The 17420-nt window shown below is 45.9% G+C and overlaps 1 protein-coding gene across 4 annotated transcripts in view; it reads right to left on the reverse strand.

The window, feature by feature from the left end:
* The window catches only part of SRGAP2 (SLIT-ROBO Rho GTPase activating protein 2), a 330724-nt gene that overhangs the window by 8988 nt on the left and 304316 nt on the right, over positions 1-17420 (reverse strand). For 2 of the 4 annotated variants that reach the window (XM_023730300.1, XM_023730301.1), the window contains exons 18-21: positions 8209-8433; positions 4431-4510; positions 2133-2313; positions 473-619 (exon numbers count right to left, since the gene is read on the reverse strand). In XM_023730300.1, coding sequence (XP_023586068.1) covers positions 473-619; positions 2133-2313; positions 4431-4510; positions 8209-8433 — 633 coding nt within the window. Of the gene's footprint in view, positions 1-472; positions 620-726; positions 1359-2132; positions 2314-4430; positions 4511-8208; positions 8434-17420 lie in introns of those variants that run through there. The other 2 variants (XM_004375212.3, XM_023730302.1) reach the window with 1 other exon arrangement.

The raw sequence follows: 17420 nt of genomic DNA on the forward strand, positions 1-17420 counted from the left end.
GCGGGAGACACAGACATACAGTATCAAAATAAACCCACCCGGGGCAACAGTGGCCTAGTGGAAGACACACAAGACTTTGAGTCTCTGGGCAGATAAGGGGCAAGGGGGACATCACAGACCATGATTTCAGGAAGAACTAGAAAAGAGGAAGCACCTCAGAGGAAGAGAACGAAACTGAGCTGCATAAAAGGACCAAAGCTTTGGCCAAAGTTTCAGCCATAAGATTGCCTGGATGATCTGAGCTGAGACATGGCAGCAACAGAGAGAAGAGCACCCTTCCACAGCATGACAGCAGCTAGCGGAAGCCCTGGACCTGCTGACGAGGCCTGCAGAAGCTTCCTCAGCCATGCAGGCCGTTAGGCTGGGGGAGCTGGCCCTGAGTGCAGCACAGACATGGAGGGGGGTTAGGCCAGAGGTGAGGCTGGGTGTGGCGAATCATTCAAGGGAGCAGAAAATGAAAAGCAGCGCTTACTTGTTGATGTTTGCAAGATAAATATCGGCTACATGACCCCCAGTGGGACAGCTGGCCCCCGCTCTGGCTGTCACCTTTTCTTCAGGTGGCTCAGAAATGACCTCAATCTCAGACTTGGGGCTGGACCTCTCCACGACACCGTCCTCGCTGGGGGAGAAGGGGCAGGCAGGCAGGGAAGAGGGAAAACAACAACAACACAAAAAGCAGTGTTAAATCGGCAAGATGGCCCCCCGACACACACGCAACCCCACACGGCTCTGAGGCAGCGGCGACCCCTGGCTGGGCCGGCTCTGTGAGCACACAGGCGAGGAAAGCTAAGGGCCTTTGGAGGGTCTTTTAAATAAAATAAATAATCCAGCTTGGCACTGCGGGCTCCTCAGCTCCTCAGGAAAGCTTGGCTAGGGGGCACCTGGATTCGAGGCATCTGCCTTCCACCCCACGCTGCTTTCCTGGGGTGGCTGTGCTGGGCCCCCCTCCTGGAGAAGGAGGCGGCAAGTCCAGGCTGCTGTTTATCTGCTGAGGTCCTGAGCACTGCCGCGTAAGGACAGTCAGCTCTGCGGCGGCTCTGGAGAGGCCGGCGTTGAGGCAGGACACCGCCACACTCGGTCGTAGCGCACTGAGCCCTGCTTAGAGCTTCCAAGCCGGTCCCAGGTCTCTCCACTGCTCTCCTGGCCCCTCTGGCTACTGATGACAAAGAAAGCCCCTTCTCCCCCACAATTCATCTTCTCTCCATCCTGTAGTGAAGTCATAATGCTAAATTTGGGAGGGTCTCCTGTCCACGCACAGATGGCCACCAGGTTTGCGATGTTATCAACAGAGGGAGGATTTCCCTGCAGAAGGAGCCCGGGAGAGGCTGGGAGGGCGCAGACTCACTCAGGATATCAACCTTTAAAAAATAATATGAAGGGAAGGACTAAAACCACTGACAGCATGGTATCCAAGGGGAGGGAATGAGGGCAGAGGGGCAGGGGTGCAGGCTTGGCTTGGGCAACAGGGGAAAAGCCTTCCTGCCTTCAGAAGTGTGAGGACTAACTGGCAGCCATCTGATGAAGTCTCTCCGGGACCTGTTCAGGCTCTCGTGGTTCCGACAGCCTGTTCCCTCCTCTCTCCCATCTTTCCCCAAATCAACCTCATCTGCGTTAACTAAGTTGGGTCATTCCCACAAGGGTGCTTAAGCTAGATTTCTCCTAGAAATGTAGCTTATTACTTTCATTTGCAAGTGGGAAAGACCCATCAGTGGCCCAAATGGTTCAGGTAAGCATAGTCGTTTAATTAAAAAAAAAAAAAAAAAAAAGAAAGAGAAGCAAAAATGAGAAGCAAAAATGTTTTCCTGTCCTGATCTTTCCAGAAAGGGAATGTAGGTGGTCAAATAATAACCGTGCATTATCACTCATCAGGTGTAAATGTGGATGAGCGCTGGCTGGCAGGTTTCTGAAACAACTAGATCAGGGAGTGGTTTGCAGGGAGGATAGAGGATGCAGAGATTAAAAACACAATTCTCCACTGAGTCTGGGGGCCCTGTGAGGAACTGTGTGGAGCCTCAGGACCTCAGTGGCGCCCCCTGGGGGTTGGTCTCCCACACACGCCTATGTTCCAGAAATAAGGTCTCGCTTCTACAGCGCAGCCAGTGACCCCTAAAGGTGCCAAGGGCCCAACGTACGTGTCTTGGACCACGATGTACTGATGGGGGATGAGTCCATCAATGCCATTGTGCCTGCCTTCCCACCAGTCGTCGGAAGCCCGCTGGTACAGCAGCAGCGATGCCCCCTTCTTGAAGGACAGCTCTCGGGCTGTCCGGCCCACGTAGTCAAACTTGGCAATGGCCTCGATGGGCTCACACTCTGAGAGGGGCAGAAGAGAAGGAAACGCATGTTGTTGGGACCCATGGACTCAGGAAACTGGGCGGAAAAGCCCAATTAGATGAACTTAGAGTGGTGGGCAGATGGCCTAGTGTGAAAAACAGGCCATGGAGGATCTGTAGAGCAGGTAATTCCCACGCAGACTGTGCCACTGCCCCGAGAGCACTTGTGGCCTCTTCCCTGCCCGTGCTCACGCTCGTCCCTCCACGTGGTATGCCCTTGCTCTTCCCTGCCTGATGGAACACATCCGGACACAACTCAAACATCATCTACTTTAATAGTGACTTCATTGGTATTTCCATAGCTCTTCCCACCTACCCCTATCATTTCACTTGCCATACTGTATTTATAGGCATTATTCTTTTCTGATTATAAAACAACTCCATTAATTACAGAAAATGTAGCATATTGTATTTTAAATGATTTATTTATGTGTCCATTCCCCTAGCAGAACATCAGCTTTCATAAAGAGAAAATAATTTGCCCAAAGAACTTTTCAAAGAGCAAAATATGGAAATATATTTTGCGACCAATAAATACATGGAAAACTGGGCATGGAAGTGATTTGAAAAATTAAAAGGGCTTTAAAAATGCAATGTATCTTTACTTTGGTGTGTATTTCCATCCCCTCATCTGTAAAATGAAGATAACAAGAGTACCTATCTCATGATACTGTTATGAGGAGTCAATTTATTATAATTTATGAAAGTGCTTAGAACGGTGCCTTGCCCACAGTAAGTGCTATGTAAGTCATTTACTGTTGTTATTATTATCATGTTCTTTTCTAGGTGAAGGTAGAAATCTGAGAATGAGAAGAAGGCTCACAGAAACCTGGGCTCCGAGGTTAAAGTCAGATATTCTAGGTAGTAGAGAGAAAGGCTGCTTAAAAACAAGACTGGGCCCAGACAGCCCTGGTGGTAGGTCTGCTCCCTGAACCTGCAGGGCTGGAGACTTTACCATAGGAGCAGACCAGAGAAGTGGGAAAAACTCAGCTGTGAGGCTTGTCCAAATATCCCAATCTCAGTTCTGTTCAACCTTGGGTCTGTAACTTGACCTTTCTGAATTTCATTTTTTCTCAACTATAAAATAGAAGCCACATCTATTGGGCCATCACAAACTAGGGACTGTGGTGATTAAGAAGTAAGGTATATAAACTCCCTAGCAGTACTGGGCACAAGGTAGGCCCTAACCAAATACTAATTTCCCAAGTTTATCTACTCCTCCTTCCATAAGGTGATAAATTATCAGACTGATCCTTCTGACATAAGGACTGAAATAAGCAGTTCTGATTTTTTTTCTCCTTTAAAAATTTGCCTGGGATTGCAGAATTCACAGAAAGGCAGGGAAAGCTCCACAGACTATGCCATTTTGTTCTGGTGTCCAGAAAATTCTGAGGCCCGTTGTCAGCTGCTGAGACTTCCAGAGCCCAAGTGATCCAGGAAGGGTGGTGGGAATTGTTGGAAGGAGGGGAAAATATGCTGGCTGGACAGACCCTAATAAATCATGGGCACTGCTGAGGGGCTACGGATGACAGCTGAGCATTCCACCTCTTGAAGCACACGAGCCAGGCTGCTCAGCACTCCATGGCCGTGCTCTGCAAAGGGTTGATTTTTCCATTCGGCAGGCGTGAAAGTGTGTGGTTTCTGCATCCTGATTCCTGCTCCCCTCTGGCTCACTGTTGTTGGGTTCTTGGCACCCAGCTTCTCTATTCCCCAAGCGAACTATTTTTCAAATGAGCTCCCCTTGGCTTTAGTCTCAGCTACCTGGCAGGAGTCTGGGCTGTGCCAGGGGACTGGTCATCATGCTGGTCTCAGGCTAGACAAGGAGCTAGGAGGTGAATGGGTGGGAGGGAGTTGGAGCAAGGAGGCTCAAGAGTCACCAGAGGTCCAGTGCTTCACCTCTAGTTTAGTACGGGACTGCTCTTAACTATGTGAAAAGGTGGGCTGTCTCTCCAAGGAAGGGAAGGGATGAAGGTGAGGGGTTATGGAGCTCTCTGCCTTCCTCAGGGCACTACTGGGCAGGAGTGCAGGATATATACCCAGTCACTTCCTCTGCTTTACCCCTGGTGGCCCCACTGACCAGGAAGCAGGGCCTCGTACCGTCATCGCTCATGTGGTGCTCTGTGGTCACATCCTGGGCTGAGTCTTCAGCAGAGGTAGTCTCTCCATGAGGGCTATCACTGCAACAGAAGCAAGAGTGACCAAGATATCAGGCTTTGGCTTATAGCATTCTTGTCTTCCCATTCATCCAGCCTCCTTGGAGCAAAGGCATAGAATCTACCTTATGCTTTCAATACCTTAACTGCATACAACAAACAAACGCTTATAACAAAATAGAAGGCTCTAGAGGTTCTCAGGTCTAGTTCCTGGTACAAAAACTACTTGAGACTACTTGGGACTTAGACTATCTTTAGACAAAGGAAGCCCCTTTGAACTTATGAAGTCAATTCTTTAGAAAATACGGAACAACTCAACTCCTCAAGGGCTGGTTGTCTATGTGAATTATGTGGGCTTCCTGGTTCTAAAGAAGGGAGTATGGTGGGAGGGAAGTACTGGCCTTTCGCATCAGATACAACTGGATCCAAAAACCAGCTCTGATGCTTGGTAGCTGTGTGACCCTGGGCAGATTACTTAACCTCTTTAAGCCTCAGCTGTCTAATCTATACATTGAGGATAATGATCTATATACCTCACAGAACTGTGTGAGGATGCAATGAAATAATTTAGAGTTTGGCACAGAGGGGTTCTTAATAAGTGGTGCTTCCTTTCCTTCTTTCTTATCTTGGTTGATGCCTCTGGGTTGCTTTGTGGTTTAGCCTCTCTACAGGTGAGAAAGTGAGCGGTGAGTCAGAGGGCTGGGTGGAAACAAGACAGGGGAAGAAGAATCTGTTGTGGGCTAGACTCTGCAAGAGAGCAGGGGATGGAAGCCAGGTCAAGTTCTTGAAAAAATGAAATGCGTGGAGTCTGAAAACAACCAGGGTAGAGAACTGACAACAGCCTGGGAAGTTAGTAGGAAAGTGGTTTCTACTTCTGCTCTCTTGGCTCATGGACTTTAGAGGACATGGGGATGAGTACCAGGAGGTTCTTATTTCCTGAGAAAAACCCTCCTCATTTCTGAAGTTCCCTTCTCTGGCAGTAGGTAGTATCAACTGAGCATTCCAGGTGGTCCTATGGAAGTCCTAGCCCTCAACCCCATAACCTGGCCTCACTGCTTCTACTCTTGAGCCCTTCAGCCTTGCCCTCCCCATGGGATGGGTCCTACAGTCCTAGGAAGTTCCTCAAAGACCAAGTGACCAGTTCAGAAGTCACTCCATGTGGAATAAGTCAGTTCCAAGGAGGTTTTCCAGATGCCAGAGAACATTCTGGAAGAACATCAACAAGGATTCCTCTGTCAAAAAATGTGGATACAATTTTTTATTGTCTTCTGGGCCTGAAAAGTCTCTGATGAGATTGGTGACATTCTGGAAACTTCAGGTGCTCAGAGTGTACAGGGCCAGGGCTCGCTTTCCCCTAGGACTGTGAGTTAGTTTACATGGCCATTCACTGGAGCAGCAGTTCTCAAATTTCTGGGAACATCAAAATCCCCTGGAGGGCTTATTCGAAAACAGATTATTCCACCCCTGGAGTTTCAGATTCAGTAGGTCTAGGGTGGAGCCTGAGAATTTGCACCTCTAACAAGCAAGTGATGCAGGTGCTGCTGGTCCAGGGACCCCATTTGAAAACCACTGCTCTAAAGGCAATATGGCCATCTTTAAAGTCCCTTCTAGCCCTAAAACCCTAGCTTCTTTTGTTCCACAACCCTACCCCCAGCGACACCCCTCAGGTCCACCAACACCTGAGCTCTCAGAAGCAGACAACCATGTCACACAGCAGGCACTCCTAGAAAACCGTGCTCCACACTCAGGAAGGTTTCGGGGCTGGTAAGGGTGGAGAAATGGGATTTGCCTCTCCTCCACTGCTGCGGGCCAAGCAGCCTGGTTCTCTCCTTTCCCTGGCTGTTCTGGTCACTTTTCAAGGTTCTTGCTACCCCTTTCTTCGCCTCTTTCACTGGTCTTACTCACTTCATTGGTACTTTTCTCTCTTCCCAAAGAAGGAAGAGGAGAGAAAGGAAGCCTTCAGAGTGGGTGTGAATCCAATGGTCAGACTGTCCACTCATCCCAAGGTCACTGACTCTTGATCCCTGGGCACTTCTGGCCTGAGGCCCAGGGGCCTCCCACGTAGGCTGCAGTAGTAACGTTCCCTGACTAATGTTGTGGTCTTTCCGGAGGCTACAAAGAAGTGTCTGATGCACAACATCGTGGGGCTGGGGAAGACAGCCTAGAGAAAACTGGAGAAAGGTGCCACCTTTCCCTCCCCTTATGGCTCACACCCCCCAGGGCTCTGTCTGCCCCACTGGGCTGGGCCAGGTGAGCAGGGCTGTGGAGACTGTGTATCCTAGGGAACAGCCTGGAGCCTGCAGTGGTTTCACATTTGGGAAGTGAAGGCAGACCTTCTGCCCATCTTTAGGAGAATGGTACAGCAGTAATTGGGGCCACTAGTCCAAAACTTCTCAATAGTCAAATCATTCATGGAAGGGGGAAACCGACTCTCTGGGTCACGCACGCAAGGACAGTTCCCTGGAGCTTATCAGCTAGTAGGCTGACAATCTCCCCAGTCACCACCAACCATCTGTCAGTGACAAAAAGATTTCTCTCCAAGCTGACAAGCCTATGTTTTTCCAACTCTGACCCAGATGGTGGGATCTGCAACATGGCAGAGAAGAGTAAATCCAACGATCTCACTGATACTATTATGTTCACAGACACATGAATATCATTTTCTTTATTCCTTGGGCAGGAGGCTCCTTCTGTGGGGGTCAGGAAGAAGCGTGGACCAATTGGCTTCTAATTAAGTAAACAACCTCCCCTACCTCAGTTGATAGAAATGGGGCTGGTAGAATTGGTTCCAGATGTTGAACTCAGCAGAATCCGATTTGGGCTGGCTTATGCTTCCAGCTCAGGCTGAAACACCATTTAGGGGGAGAGCGGAGGGGGAGGTAAGGGACATTAGAGAGAGGCAGTTGTCTTTGTGGTTAGTGGAAAACTGACCCTGTAGGTGGTATCTTGGGAGGGGTAGTGGATGGTGTCCTATACTAAGAGACAAGATCGGGGTTGGAATTTCTGTCACTGGGGTAGCCCGAAAGATGATGTCACTGGCCTCTCTGGGTTGCAATGACTTCATCTGTAAAACAGAAATAGTGACTCTACAGAGCGAAGACGAGCTCCAGGGGTTCCTTTTAGATCTCCACTCCCCAGCTGTGGTCATGAAAAACCCCACCCCGGAGAATGTGGCCCCACTTCAGAGGGGGACCGTGCCTAACCAGCCAGAAACAGAGCTTATCCTTCTTTCTCTTCACAAATTCCTGGAGTCATTCGAAACTATCATCTTACAAACCCACAGTCAAGAAATGGTGTCTCATATCTAAGTTCTTCCCAGTAAGAACAAAATTTCCTGGGACCAAGGACGGCTTCTCTCACAGTACACAGAACATAGCAGGGTATGAGACATTGTTGACTGATGAACAGCAGTTCTATATACAACTTCACAGACTTTCCTCTCTTGGAGATTATTAACGTTACTATTATTGCTATTGTCATCATCTTTCAGACTGGTCCCTCACTGTTCAGACTCATAAAAAAGGGAGGTGTCATGAAGTGGCACTTGCTCTGTCGGTTGAGTCAAGGTGAGGACTGCCTACACCACCCCCACATCCTGGCAGCCTGCAGAGTCTGTAAGTGGGAGGGTAGGAGGATCTGGGTGTTTCCCTTTGGTTTTCACTTGGCCATCTGGCCCCTAGGCCAGTGTGTTGGTGACTCCCTCCTCTTCTCCAGCCCCTTACCAGTAATCCTCCATGCTTCCTCCTCTGCTGTAGACAGGGCCCTCCAGCTCCCTGGGGTTTGGGAAGATGTTCTCATGCTGGATGATGATGGTTTTGATCAGCTCATTCACGTGGGCTTGGCAGGACACCTGGTCGTGGCCCTCAGGCACTGACATCAGCGAGGGCCCGAAGCAGATGGCAAGGTTATAGGGGTCCATCATGTTCTCTTCACTGAACTGTGATAAACTGGAGGAGAAGGAAAAGGGGGCAAGCTGGTGAGCACTTGCATGAATGCCCAAAAAACACAATCACAGGAGGCACTGCCAAGAGCAAAAGCAGAAGGTCCACAAACTGCCACCTGCCTTCCTGGACATCACAGCCCTTCCAGAAAGCAGAGCTGGGGAGAAAGGAATGACTACCACAATGGTCATTCAGGAGCCAAGGAAAGGCAAAGTGGAGGTGCCGGGCCCACTCCATCATGGTGAGAAAAGAGCAGACTCCTTACAGCTCTGACCCCTCCCCTTTCTCCAGCTACCCTTTCAAAATCCTGCTTACCACCCTATCACCCACTTCCACCTGGGACCTTCTCCACCAAATCCACTCTGCTGTGAGGACACACCACTCTGCAGAGCTGGATACAGCTCCCACAGACCAACCTATTACGCTGACGGAGCAGACGGGGACTGTCTTAGTCATCTAGTGCTGCTACAACAGAAATACCACAAGTGGATGGATTTCACAAAGAGAAATTTATTTCTTCACAGTAAAGTAGGCTAAAAGACCAAATTCAGGGCATCAGCTCCAGGGGAAGGCTTTCTCTCTGTCGGCCTTCTCATCAATGTTCCCCAGGACTAGGAGCTTCTCGGTGCAGGGACCCCAGTTCAAAGGACGTGCTCTGCTCCCGGCACTGCTTTCTTGATGGTATGAGGTCCCCAACTCTCTCTGCTCACTTCTGTCTTTTATATCTCAAGACATTGCCTCAGGATACAATCCAATCTTGTAGACTGAGTCCTGCCTTACTAACACAACTGCAGCCCATCCTCCCTCATTAACATCACAGAGGCAGGATTTACAACATACAGGAAAACCACACAGTACCAGGAATCATGGTCTGGGCAAATTGGTACATGTGTTTTTTGGGGGGACATAATTCAATCTATGACAGGGACCCTCAGGCTGTCCTGGTAATTATATGGTCAGAAGACACTGGCATTGTATACTGTGTATTTTCTTTCTTAGCAAAATAACCAAATTATTAGAGAAATTCCATCCTAGGTTCTAAACTTATTTAAAAAAAAAGCCAATCGATTAGCTTTTGTATTCCATCGAGCCAGTGCATTTCTTTCTGGAAGAGCTAATACAATTGTTTTTTATTCTCATAATATTCTCCTCTATTGTTATATGCAGGATTTATTCGGGAAAAGGTCAGCATGCTGTTTAGCTTCTGCTTGGGCTTCCTCTGGATGCAGACTAACTTCATTATTGAGTATTTATTTATTCTGGGAACTCCTCCTTTTCAGCTGGCAGCTGCTTCAGCCACACCTCCAACCTGGTCAAGGACTCAAACCCTTCAATGAGCCACTGTACCTACTGAGTCTCTATTGGTCCCTGCCTGTCCAGGCATTGAGGGCTGGATCAGCTCTGGATGTATTCTCCCACCTAGTGTCAGAGCTGTCAGCTTTGCTAAGGAGTTCTGCCATGCTCATGGGCACCAGCATGGAGTCCTCAGCACCTAATTCTGATGGACCCTAAGAAGAACCTTTTTGATGCTGAACTAGAAGCCTGAGACTCAGCAGTCTTCACCCAAGTGGCTGTTTTTCAGAATTGGGCAGAGTTTATTTCTAGTGTACCCCAAATTCAGACTCAAATCACCAAGCTGGTCTCTTTCCAATTCAGGGGTCCTCTCCTCCACTGGAGATTCTGATACGTACTTGTCCCCCCTAGACAATTACTGCAGGGAGTGAGTAGTGGTACGATGGATGTGAACAACTGTCATGAGGAGAAGGGGTTGAGAATCACTGTTGTAGAGGACGTACAATCAAACGCAGGAGAGGCCCGCGATGGATGATGTCAGAGGGCTCAGTGGCTGGATTGTTTCAGAGGATAGTTTTTTTTCCCCTTTAAATTTTATTTATTTTGCTGTGTTGTTGAGCATATACACAGCAAAATACCGATCCAACAGTTTTTTCATGTATAATTTAGTGACATTAATTACATTCTTTGAGTTGTGCAACCATTCTTACCCTCCTTTATCTGAGTTGTTCCTCCCCTACTATTAACATTAACTCACTGCCCCCTAAGCTTCCCATTCAATCTTTGGAGTGCTTCACAGGGTTCTCAAAGATTTAGTTTTACAGTCTGTCCCTGGCTCCTGAGTTAAAAGGGAACAGCGATTTTAAAAAGGCTAGGGGAAGTTTCCAAGGGTATTCCTTGGTCAAAATAAAACTGGAGAGAGAAAGGAGAGGTAATTGCTTTGGTAACCTCAGGAGGGATCACTGAGGCATGAGGTGCCACAAGGCTACAGCTTTGACTAATCCCAGACCGGCCAATTCCTAGTGTTAAGGAGGGACAAGGATGGGGGAAGACTCTCTTTAATGTGATCTGACGATGTTTTTGTAACATGGAAGAAAGCCAGTAATTTCTGGGAAGCCTGACAGTCAAAGGGAAACAAACTCTAGCCCTGAGAGACTCAAGTCAAAATTTGGTGAAAGATGAGAAATCTTGCCAAGCCTACAAAGGTAAGGACTGTTCTTGGTGGTTACAATGACCAGGGCCTGGAGGAGGACACAGCTTCACAGCCTGTGGTCTCACAGGTCCAGGTCCATTCCCTTACTCTCATCAAAACATAGACCAAGATCCTCTTCTCTCTTCCAATCTACAGTGGGAATGCCAAAGTGCAGGGGATAAAGCAGTGGTGGCTAACTATTTGGGGACCACAGACTCCTTCAAGAATCTGACAAAAACTGGGAATTCTCCCCTAAGAAATTTCATTTACGTGCACATAATTTTGTATAAAATGTCATGGTGCTAATAACCCTTAAAGACCCTGAAGGTTATATCCAGTATAAGACTTCAAACAACGGATTTTTATTTTTAAAGAAATGTCTGTAATATATACACTGGTAACAGCTCCTTTAAAAAAATTTTTTTTAGTGTTAACTTACATACATGCTGTCTCCTCTAAGGGTTACACTATATTTTATTCTCCTAATTGCTTTGAATTAATCATCTTTTGTACATCCTTAAAAAGGCTCAGCATATAGGGTTGCTATGAGTCAGAATCGACTCGACGGCAACGGGTTTGGGGTTGTTTTTGGTGATCGTTAGGAGTATAGGCTTTATTTTGGGAGTGAGACTGCCAGGCCTGGAGTGGAAAACTTGTTTTTCATCATGCACTTTTCTGGACTTTACAATTTTCAGTGATGTGCATTTGTTTCCTCGATTAAATTAAATAAGAAAAAAACAATATTTCAAGGATTTTAGAGTTAAATAGACCTGGTTTTCAGTCCTAGCTCCATTGCTTACTAGTTCCATGACTTTGTTCTAGTTCCTTAGTTTCTTCATTGTAAAATGGGGGCAATAATAGTGTCTCCTTTATGGGGCTGTTTTGAAGAATAAACGAGATAATATATGCAAAACATTTAGCATAGTGCTTGGCACATATGTAGTGTTCTAAAATTTTTTTAATAATTATAATATCCTGATTGCTTCTTGACACAGGATCCTTGATTCCAGGGAGGAAATGGAAGGTGGGGCTGCCAACATTTGGCAGTGATTAATTTACAGAAATCTACCTATCTTCTTCCCCCGACAGGCATGGTCTAATCAGCTGAGGACTCTAGATCTCAAAATCAAAACCAAAACTGTAACTCCTCAAGAAGAGTGCTAAGCTTTGGACAGACTCCCCTTGAATGTGGGCTAGAGTCAGTGACTCACTTCTGGTAAATGGAATGCAGCAGAGATGACGAGATATTGCTTCTGAGATTAGGTTATAAAAAGACTATCACTTGTCTTGGGAACTCTCTTGCTTGCTTTGAGGGAAGCCAGCTGCCATGTTATGAGCAGCTCTATGGAGAGGGTCATGTGGCAAGGAACTAAAAGAAGCTTCCGGCCAACAGTCAGCCAGGAACTGAGGCCCTCAGCCCAACAACCCACAAGGAACTGAATCCTGTCAACAACCACATGAGGGAGCTTGGAAACAGATCCTCTTCCAGTCAAGCGTTCAGATGAGACTACAGCCCTGGCCAACACCATCACCAAAAGCTTATGAGACCTTGAGCTTGAGGTCCCCAGCTAAGCTATCCCTGGATTCCCAGCCCACAGAAACTCTGAGCTAATAAACGCTTATTGTTTTAAGTTGGTAAGTTTTAAGGTAATTTGTTGTATATACACAGCAATAGAGAATTAATATCAGTGCCATGAAAGGAAAACAATATTAACAAGGCCTGCTGGACAAGCATGCTTTTTTTCCTTAAGGTTCCTTGAGATTGAGGATGTATACAACCCAAGAAAAAAGCCACAGCAAGGAATAGAGTACACACACACCCAGAATTCAGAGCAACAAAGAAGGGTACTGAAAGTCTGGGCCAGGCAGAGTCTCTATTGGGAACTAGCTTCTAACTATTGCTATACCTGTAGGTCATGCACACATATCACCTGGCACCCTCCCACGGAGGTGGTCTTCTTTATCACCTGTGTCCTGCATTCTATTTATTATTTTAGGAAATATTATGATTATTAATGCTGCTTTGGTGAACACATGAATCTTTTCAACGAAACACTTTGATGAGCAAATCAGTCTTTTTTTAATTATGAAAAAAAGTAAAACAAACCAAAAATAATCATGTGAATTGGTGCAATCCCCATGTTTTCTTCAACAGTGGTTGCTATCTCCAGCTCTGCACAATGCTTACTCTATTGTATCTCCCCTCCTGCAACTCCCCCTCCACACTCCTTTTAGCATGATGAAAATGTGGGGAAAAGAGCCAGGTCATTGTGCGCACACAGAGTAACTCCCAGGAGCTCCCTGTCCCCCTCACCTGCTTACTCACTACCACCATGCTTCTTGCTCAGGTGGAACAGACTGGGCTCACTTTGAGGGCAGGTATTGGTCATTGAGAGGAGACAAGGACTGGTGGCCCTGAGGCGAGCAACTCAAGAGTAATTACATCAGCCTAAACTGGTCTGCAGCTGGATAGCCTTTGTTAGCCATTAGGGATTTTTAACACAAAGGCAGCTGAAGTGCTGAGTTGGGGCCCACGTTATCCAGGGAGAAGACACAGTTACATAGAAGAGGTAGCCTGCAGAGTTAGGACCTCTGTGGCTTGGCAGGGCCAGCAATGGGGTTAAATGATCGTGTGTGTGCCCCAGAAAGGTCTCAGGCAGAGGCCGCTAACTCAGCTAAATACCACCAACACATAGATGGCCCTTGCACTAACATCCCCATTCCAGGTTTCTTCCTTGAGTGCCAGATTCCTATGTTCAACTGCCTACTTAAGATCTCCACTTGGATGTCTATAGGTACCTCAAATGAGCATGTCCACATCGGTAATTTGTCGTGATTCCTTCCTCCACATCTTGTATCACTATTTCCTTGTTGCTCATGCCAAAAATTTAACATTGTGAGCCAATCTTAATTTCTCTCTTTCCTCACACTCTACATCCAACCCATCATCAAGTCCTGACAATGCTATGTTCAAAATACATTCCAACCTGACTGCTCCCCACCACCTACGTCAGCACCACCCAGTCTAAGCCATGTCCCGCCTGGTCTAGACACTACAGAAATTCTAAACAAGTCTCCCTGCTTCTCTTCCTGACCTTCTACAGTAAACTCTCCACACAGCAGCTGGAGGGTTTTAAGAAACATAAAAATTAGGGGGCAGGGCCAAAATGGCGGAATAGTCAGATGTTTCTTGTGGTCCATCTTACAACAAAGACCTGAAAAAACAAGTGAATCAATTATATATGACAATCTAGGAGCCCTGAATATCAAAGGCAAAGTTGAGGAATCGGACTGAGTGGCAGGGGGAGGGAGAGACGGTTTGGAAGCAGTGAGGAGTTTCCAGACCTGACCCGGCGGGAGCCAGCACCCTTCAGGCTGGATTGACTGGCGTGCGCAGTGAGGCAAGCAGTGGCATTCGGGAGGCATCTTCCACATCAGGAGAGACTGAGCAGCAGTAAGTTTACTTGGGCCTCCAGAACCAGTGAAAAGTGGAGCTCAGTCGGCAAAAGGTAAGTACATGTGTTTGACCTAATGCGCAGATCAAAAAATACCCTCTTTGGGAAAAACCTCTCTCCCATTTACCTACCCCCTCCCTGCTCTGCACCAGGTCCTGGGCCACCTTCAGTGACTGCAGAGTCCCCTGGGCCAGAAGTAGAACGTGTCATCTGCCCTGAGCCATTCTCCCAGCCTTAGAGAGGAATAAATTAACAAACAGGAAAAAATAATCTGCCAGCTCCCCTAAGCCAGGAACTCAGGGCAGGACCAACTCCTTTGCCTAGGCATAGGCATAAGGGGTCCACAGACTCTGAATGCCTTTCACTCCTGCATAGACCTGTGTGGGCCCATTTCAACAGTGTAGGACCTCATTAGCACAGTACAACAGGGTATATACCTGAAGCCTAACTCCAACAGTATCAGCTATATGGTGAAGTAGCAGGTCTGTGACATTTGACACTGCTCTGTCCATTAAGCAGGGTCCTCACCTACCCACATCAGGGGCTTGAGGACTGGTGGCTCCACCTATGCCAATTAGCCACCCGTGACAGGGGTCCAAGAATAAGTGATGCCTCCCAGTCCTTACGGCCAACAGTACTAGGTGCTCATAGTCTGGCTGCAAAACTCACCCACCTACGCACTCTACAAACAGGGACATGCTTTCCTCCCAGACCCTTAGGGGCAGCCGGCAGCCCCCTGCCTTGATCAGTGCATGACCCTCTACTGCAGCGAGATACCTGTGCCTATACCAATCACCCATGCCTGTCTAGGACTACAGGTGAGAGCCTACACCACACACTTGGTGACTGACAACCTGGACACCTGAGCTGAATCCACACAAGAAAAATAAACAGACTTCTGGGCTCACATACCTAGTAACAGATCTAACCACCTGGTGACAGGACGTTAAAGCTTCAAAGGCATCAATAATCAAACTAGCTCACACGAGCAGCCTATCTGAGCATATCAAAACAAAACAAGAACCTAGGACATAGTAAGCAAACATAAATAAGTATAATAACTTATTGATGGCTTGGAGATAAGTCAATATCAAATCACATAAAGAGGCTGACCATGATGGCTTCAGCAACCTCCCATAACAAAGAATCAAGAAATTGTTCACAGGAAGAGAACGTTTTGGAACTACTAGAAGTAGAATACAAAATATTAATATACAGAACTCTTCAAGAGATCAGGAAGGAGATCATGCAAAACACATAACAAGCCAAGAAACACAGACAAAGCAATAGAGGAACTTAAGAAGATTAGAGAAGAGCATAATGACCAATTTAACAGGCTGCAAGAATCCATAGAGAGATAGCAGTCAGAAATCCAGAAGATTAACAATAAAATTTCAGAATTAGACAGCTCTACAGAAAGTCATAGGAGTAGAACTGAGGCAATGGAAGTCAGAATTAATGAGACTGAAGATAAAGCACTTGACACCAACTTATTTGAGGAAAAAATCTGATAAAAGAATTTAAAAAATGAAGAAACCCTAAGAATTATGTGGGACTCTATCAAGAGGAATAACCTACGAGTGATTGGTGTACCAAAACAGGGAGGAATAACAGAAAACACAGAGAGAATAGTTGGAGATTTGTTGACAGAAAACTTCCCTGATATCTGAAAGACGAGAAGATATCTATCCAAGATGCTCACCGAATCCCACACAAGATAGATCCCAAAAGAAAGTCACCAAGACATATTATAATCAAACTTGCCAAAACCAAAGATAAAGGAGAATTTTAAGAGTGGCTAGGGATAAATGAAAAGTCATCTACAAAGAAGAGTCAGTAAGACTAAGCGCTGACTACCTAGCAGAAACCATGCAGCAAGAAGGCAATGGGATGACATATAAAGCCTTGAAGGAAAAAAAATTGCCAGACAGTAATTCTATATCCAGCAAAATTATCTCTCAAATATGATGGTGAAATTAGAGCATTTCCGGATAAACAGAAGTTTAGGGAATTTGTAAAAACTAAACCAAAACTACAAGAAATACTAAACAGAATCCTCTAGTTAGAAAATCAACAACATCAGAAAACAACCCAAGAGTAGAACACAGGACAGGGCAACCACATATCAACCCAGATAGGGAAGTAACAAAAATAAATCAAAGCTAAAATAGGGAAACAGAGACAGCAATATGTAAAAGATAACAACATTAAAAAAAACGAGAGGGATTAAAAAATGTAGTCATAGATCTTTCATAAGGAGAGGAAGTCAAGGCAAAATAAGGAAATAAAAGAGTGGTTTAAACTTAGAAAAACAGAGGTAAAGAATAAAGTAACCACAAAGGAAACTAACAATCCTACACATCAAAATAAAAAACAAGAAAAACATAAAGACTTAGCAAATACAAAATCAACAACAATGAAAAAGAGGAAAAGAAAATACATAAAGAAAAACGACTCAGCACAGAAAATTAAGTGGAACAAATAAACTGTCAACAACACAAAAAAAAGACATCAAAATGACAGCACTAAACTCATACCTATCAATAATTACGCTGGATGTAAATGGACTAAATGCACCAATAAAGAGACAGAGAGTTGTAGAATGGATTAAAAAAAACACAATCCGTCTATATGCTGCCTACAAGAGACACAGTTTAGACTTAAAGACACAAACTAAAACTCAAAGGATGGAATAAAATATACTAAGCAAACAACAATCAAAAAAGAGCAGGAGTGGCAATATTAATCTCTGACAAAAGAGACTTTAAAGTAAAATCCACCACAAACAATAAGGAAGAACACTATATAATGATTAAAGGGTCCATACACCAAGAGGACATAACCATAATAAATATTTACGCACTCAGTGACAGAGCTCCAAAATACATAAAACAAACTCTAACAGCACTGAAAAAAGAGTAAGACAGCTCCATGGTAATAGTAGGAGACTTCAACACACCACTTTTGGTGAACGTTAGAAATGCAGAAAGAAGCTCAATAAAGACACGGAAGATCTAAACGCCACAATCAACCAACTTGATCTCATAGACATA

The sequence above is a fragment of the Trichechus manatus genome, unplaced genomic scaffold, assembly GCF_000243295.1.
Source record: "Trichechus manatus latirostris isolate Lorelei unplaced genomic scaffold, TriManLat1.0 scaffold00035, whole genome shotgun sequence".
In the NCBI taxonomy this organism is placed as follows: domain Eukaryota; kingdom Metazoa; phylum Chordata; class Mammalia; order Sirenia; family Trichechidae; genus Trichechus; species Trichechus manatus.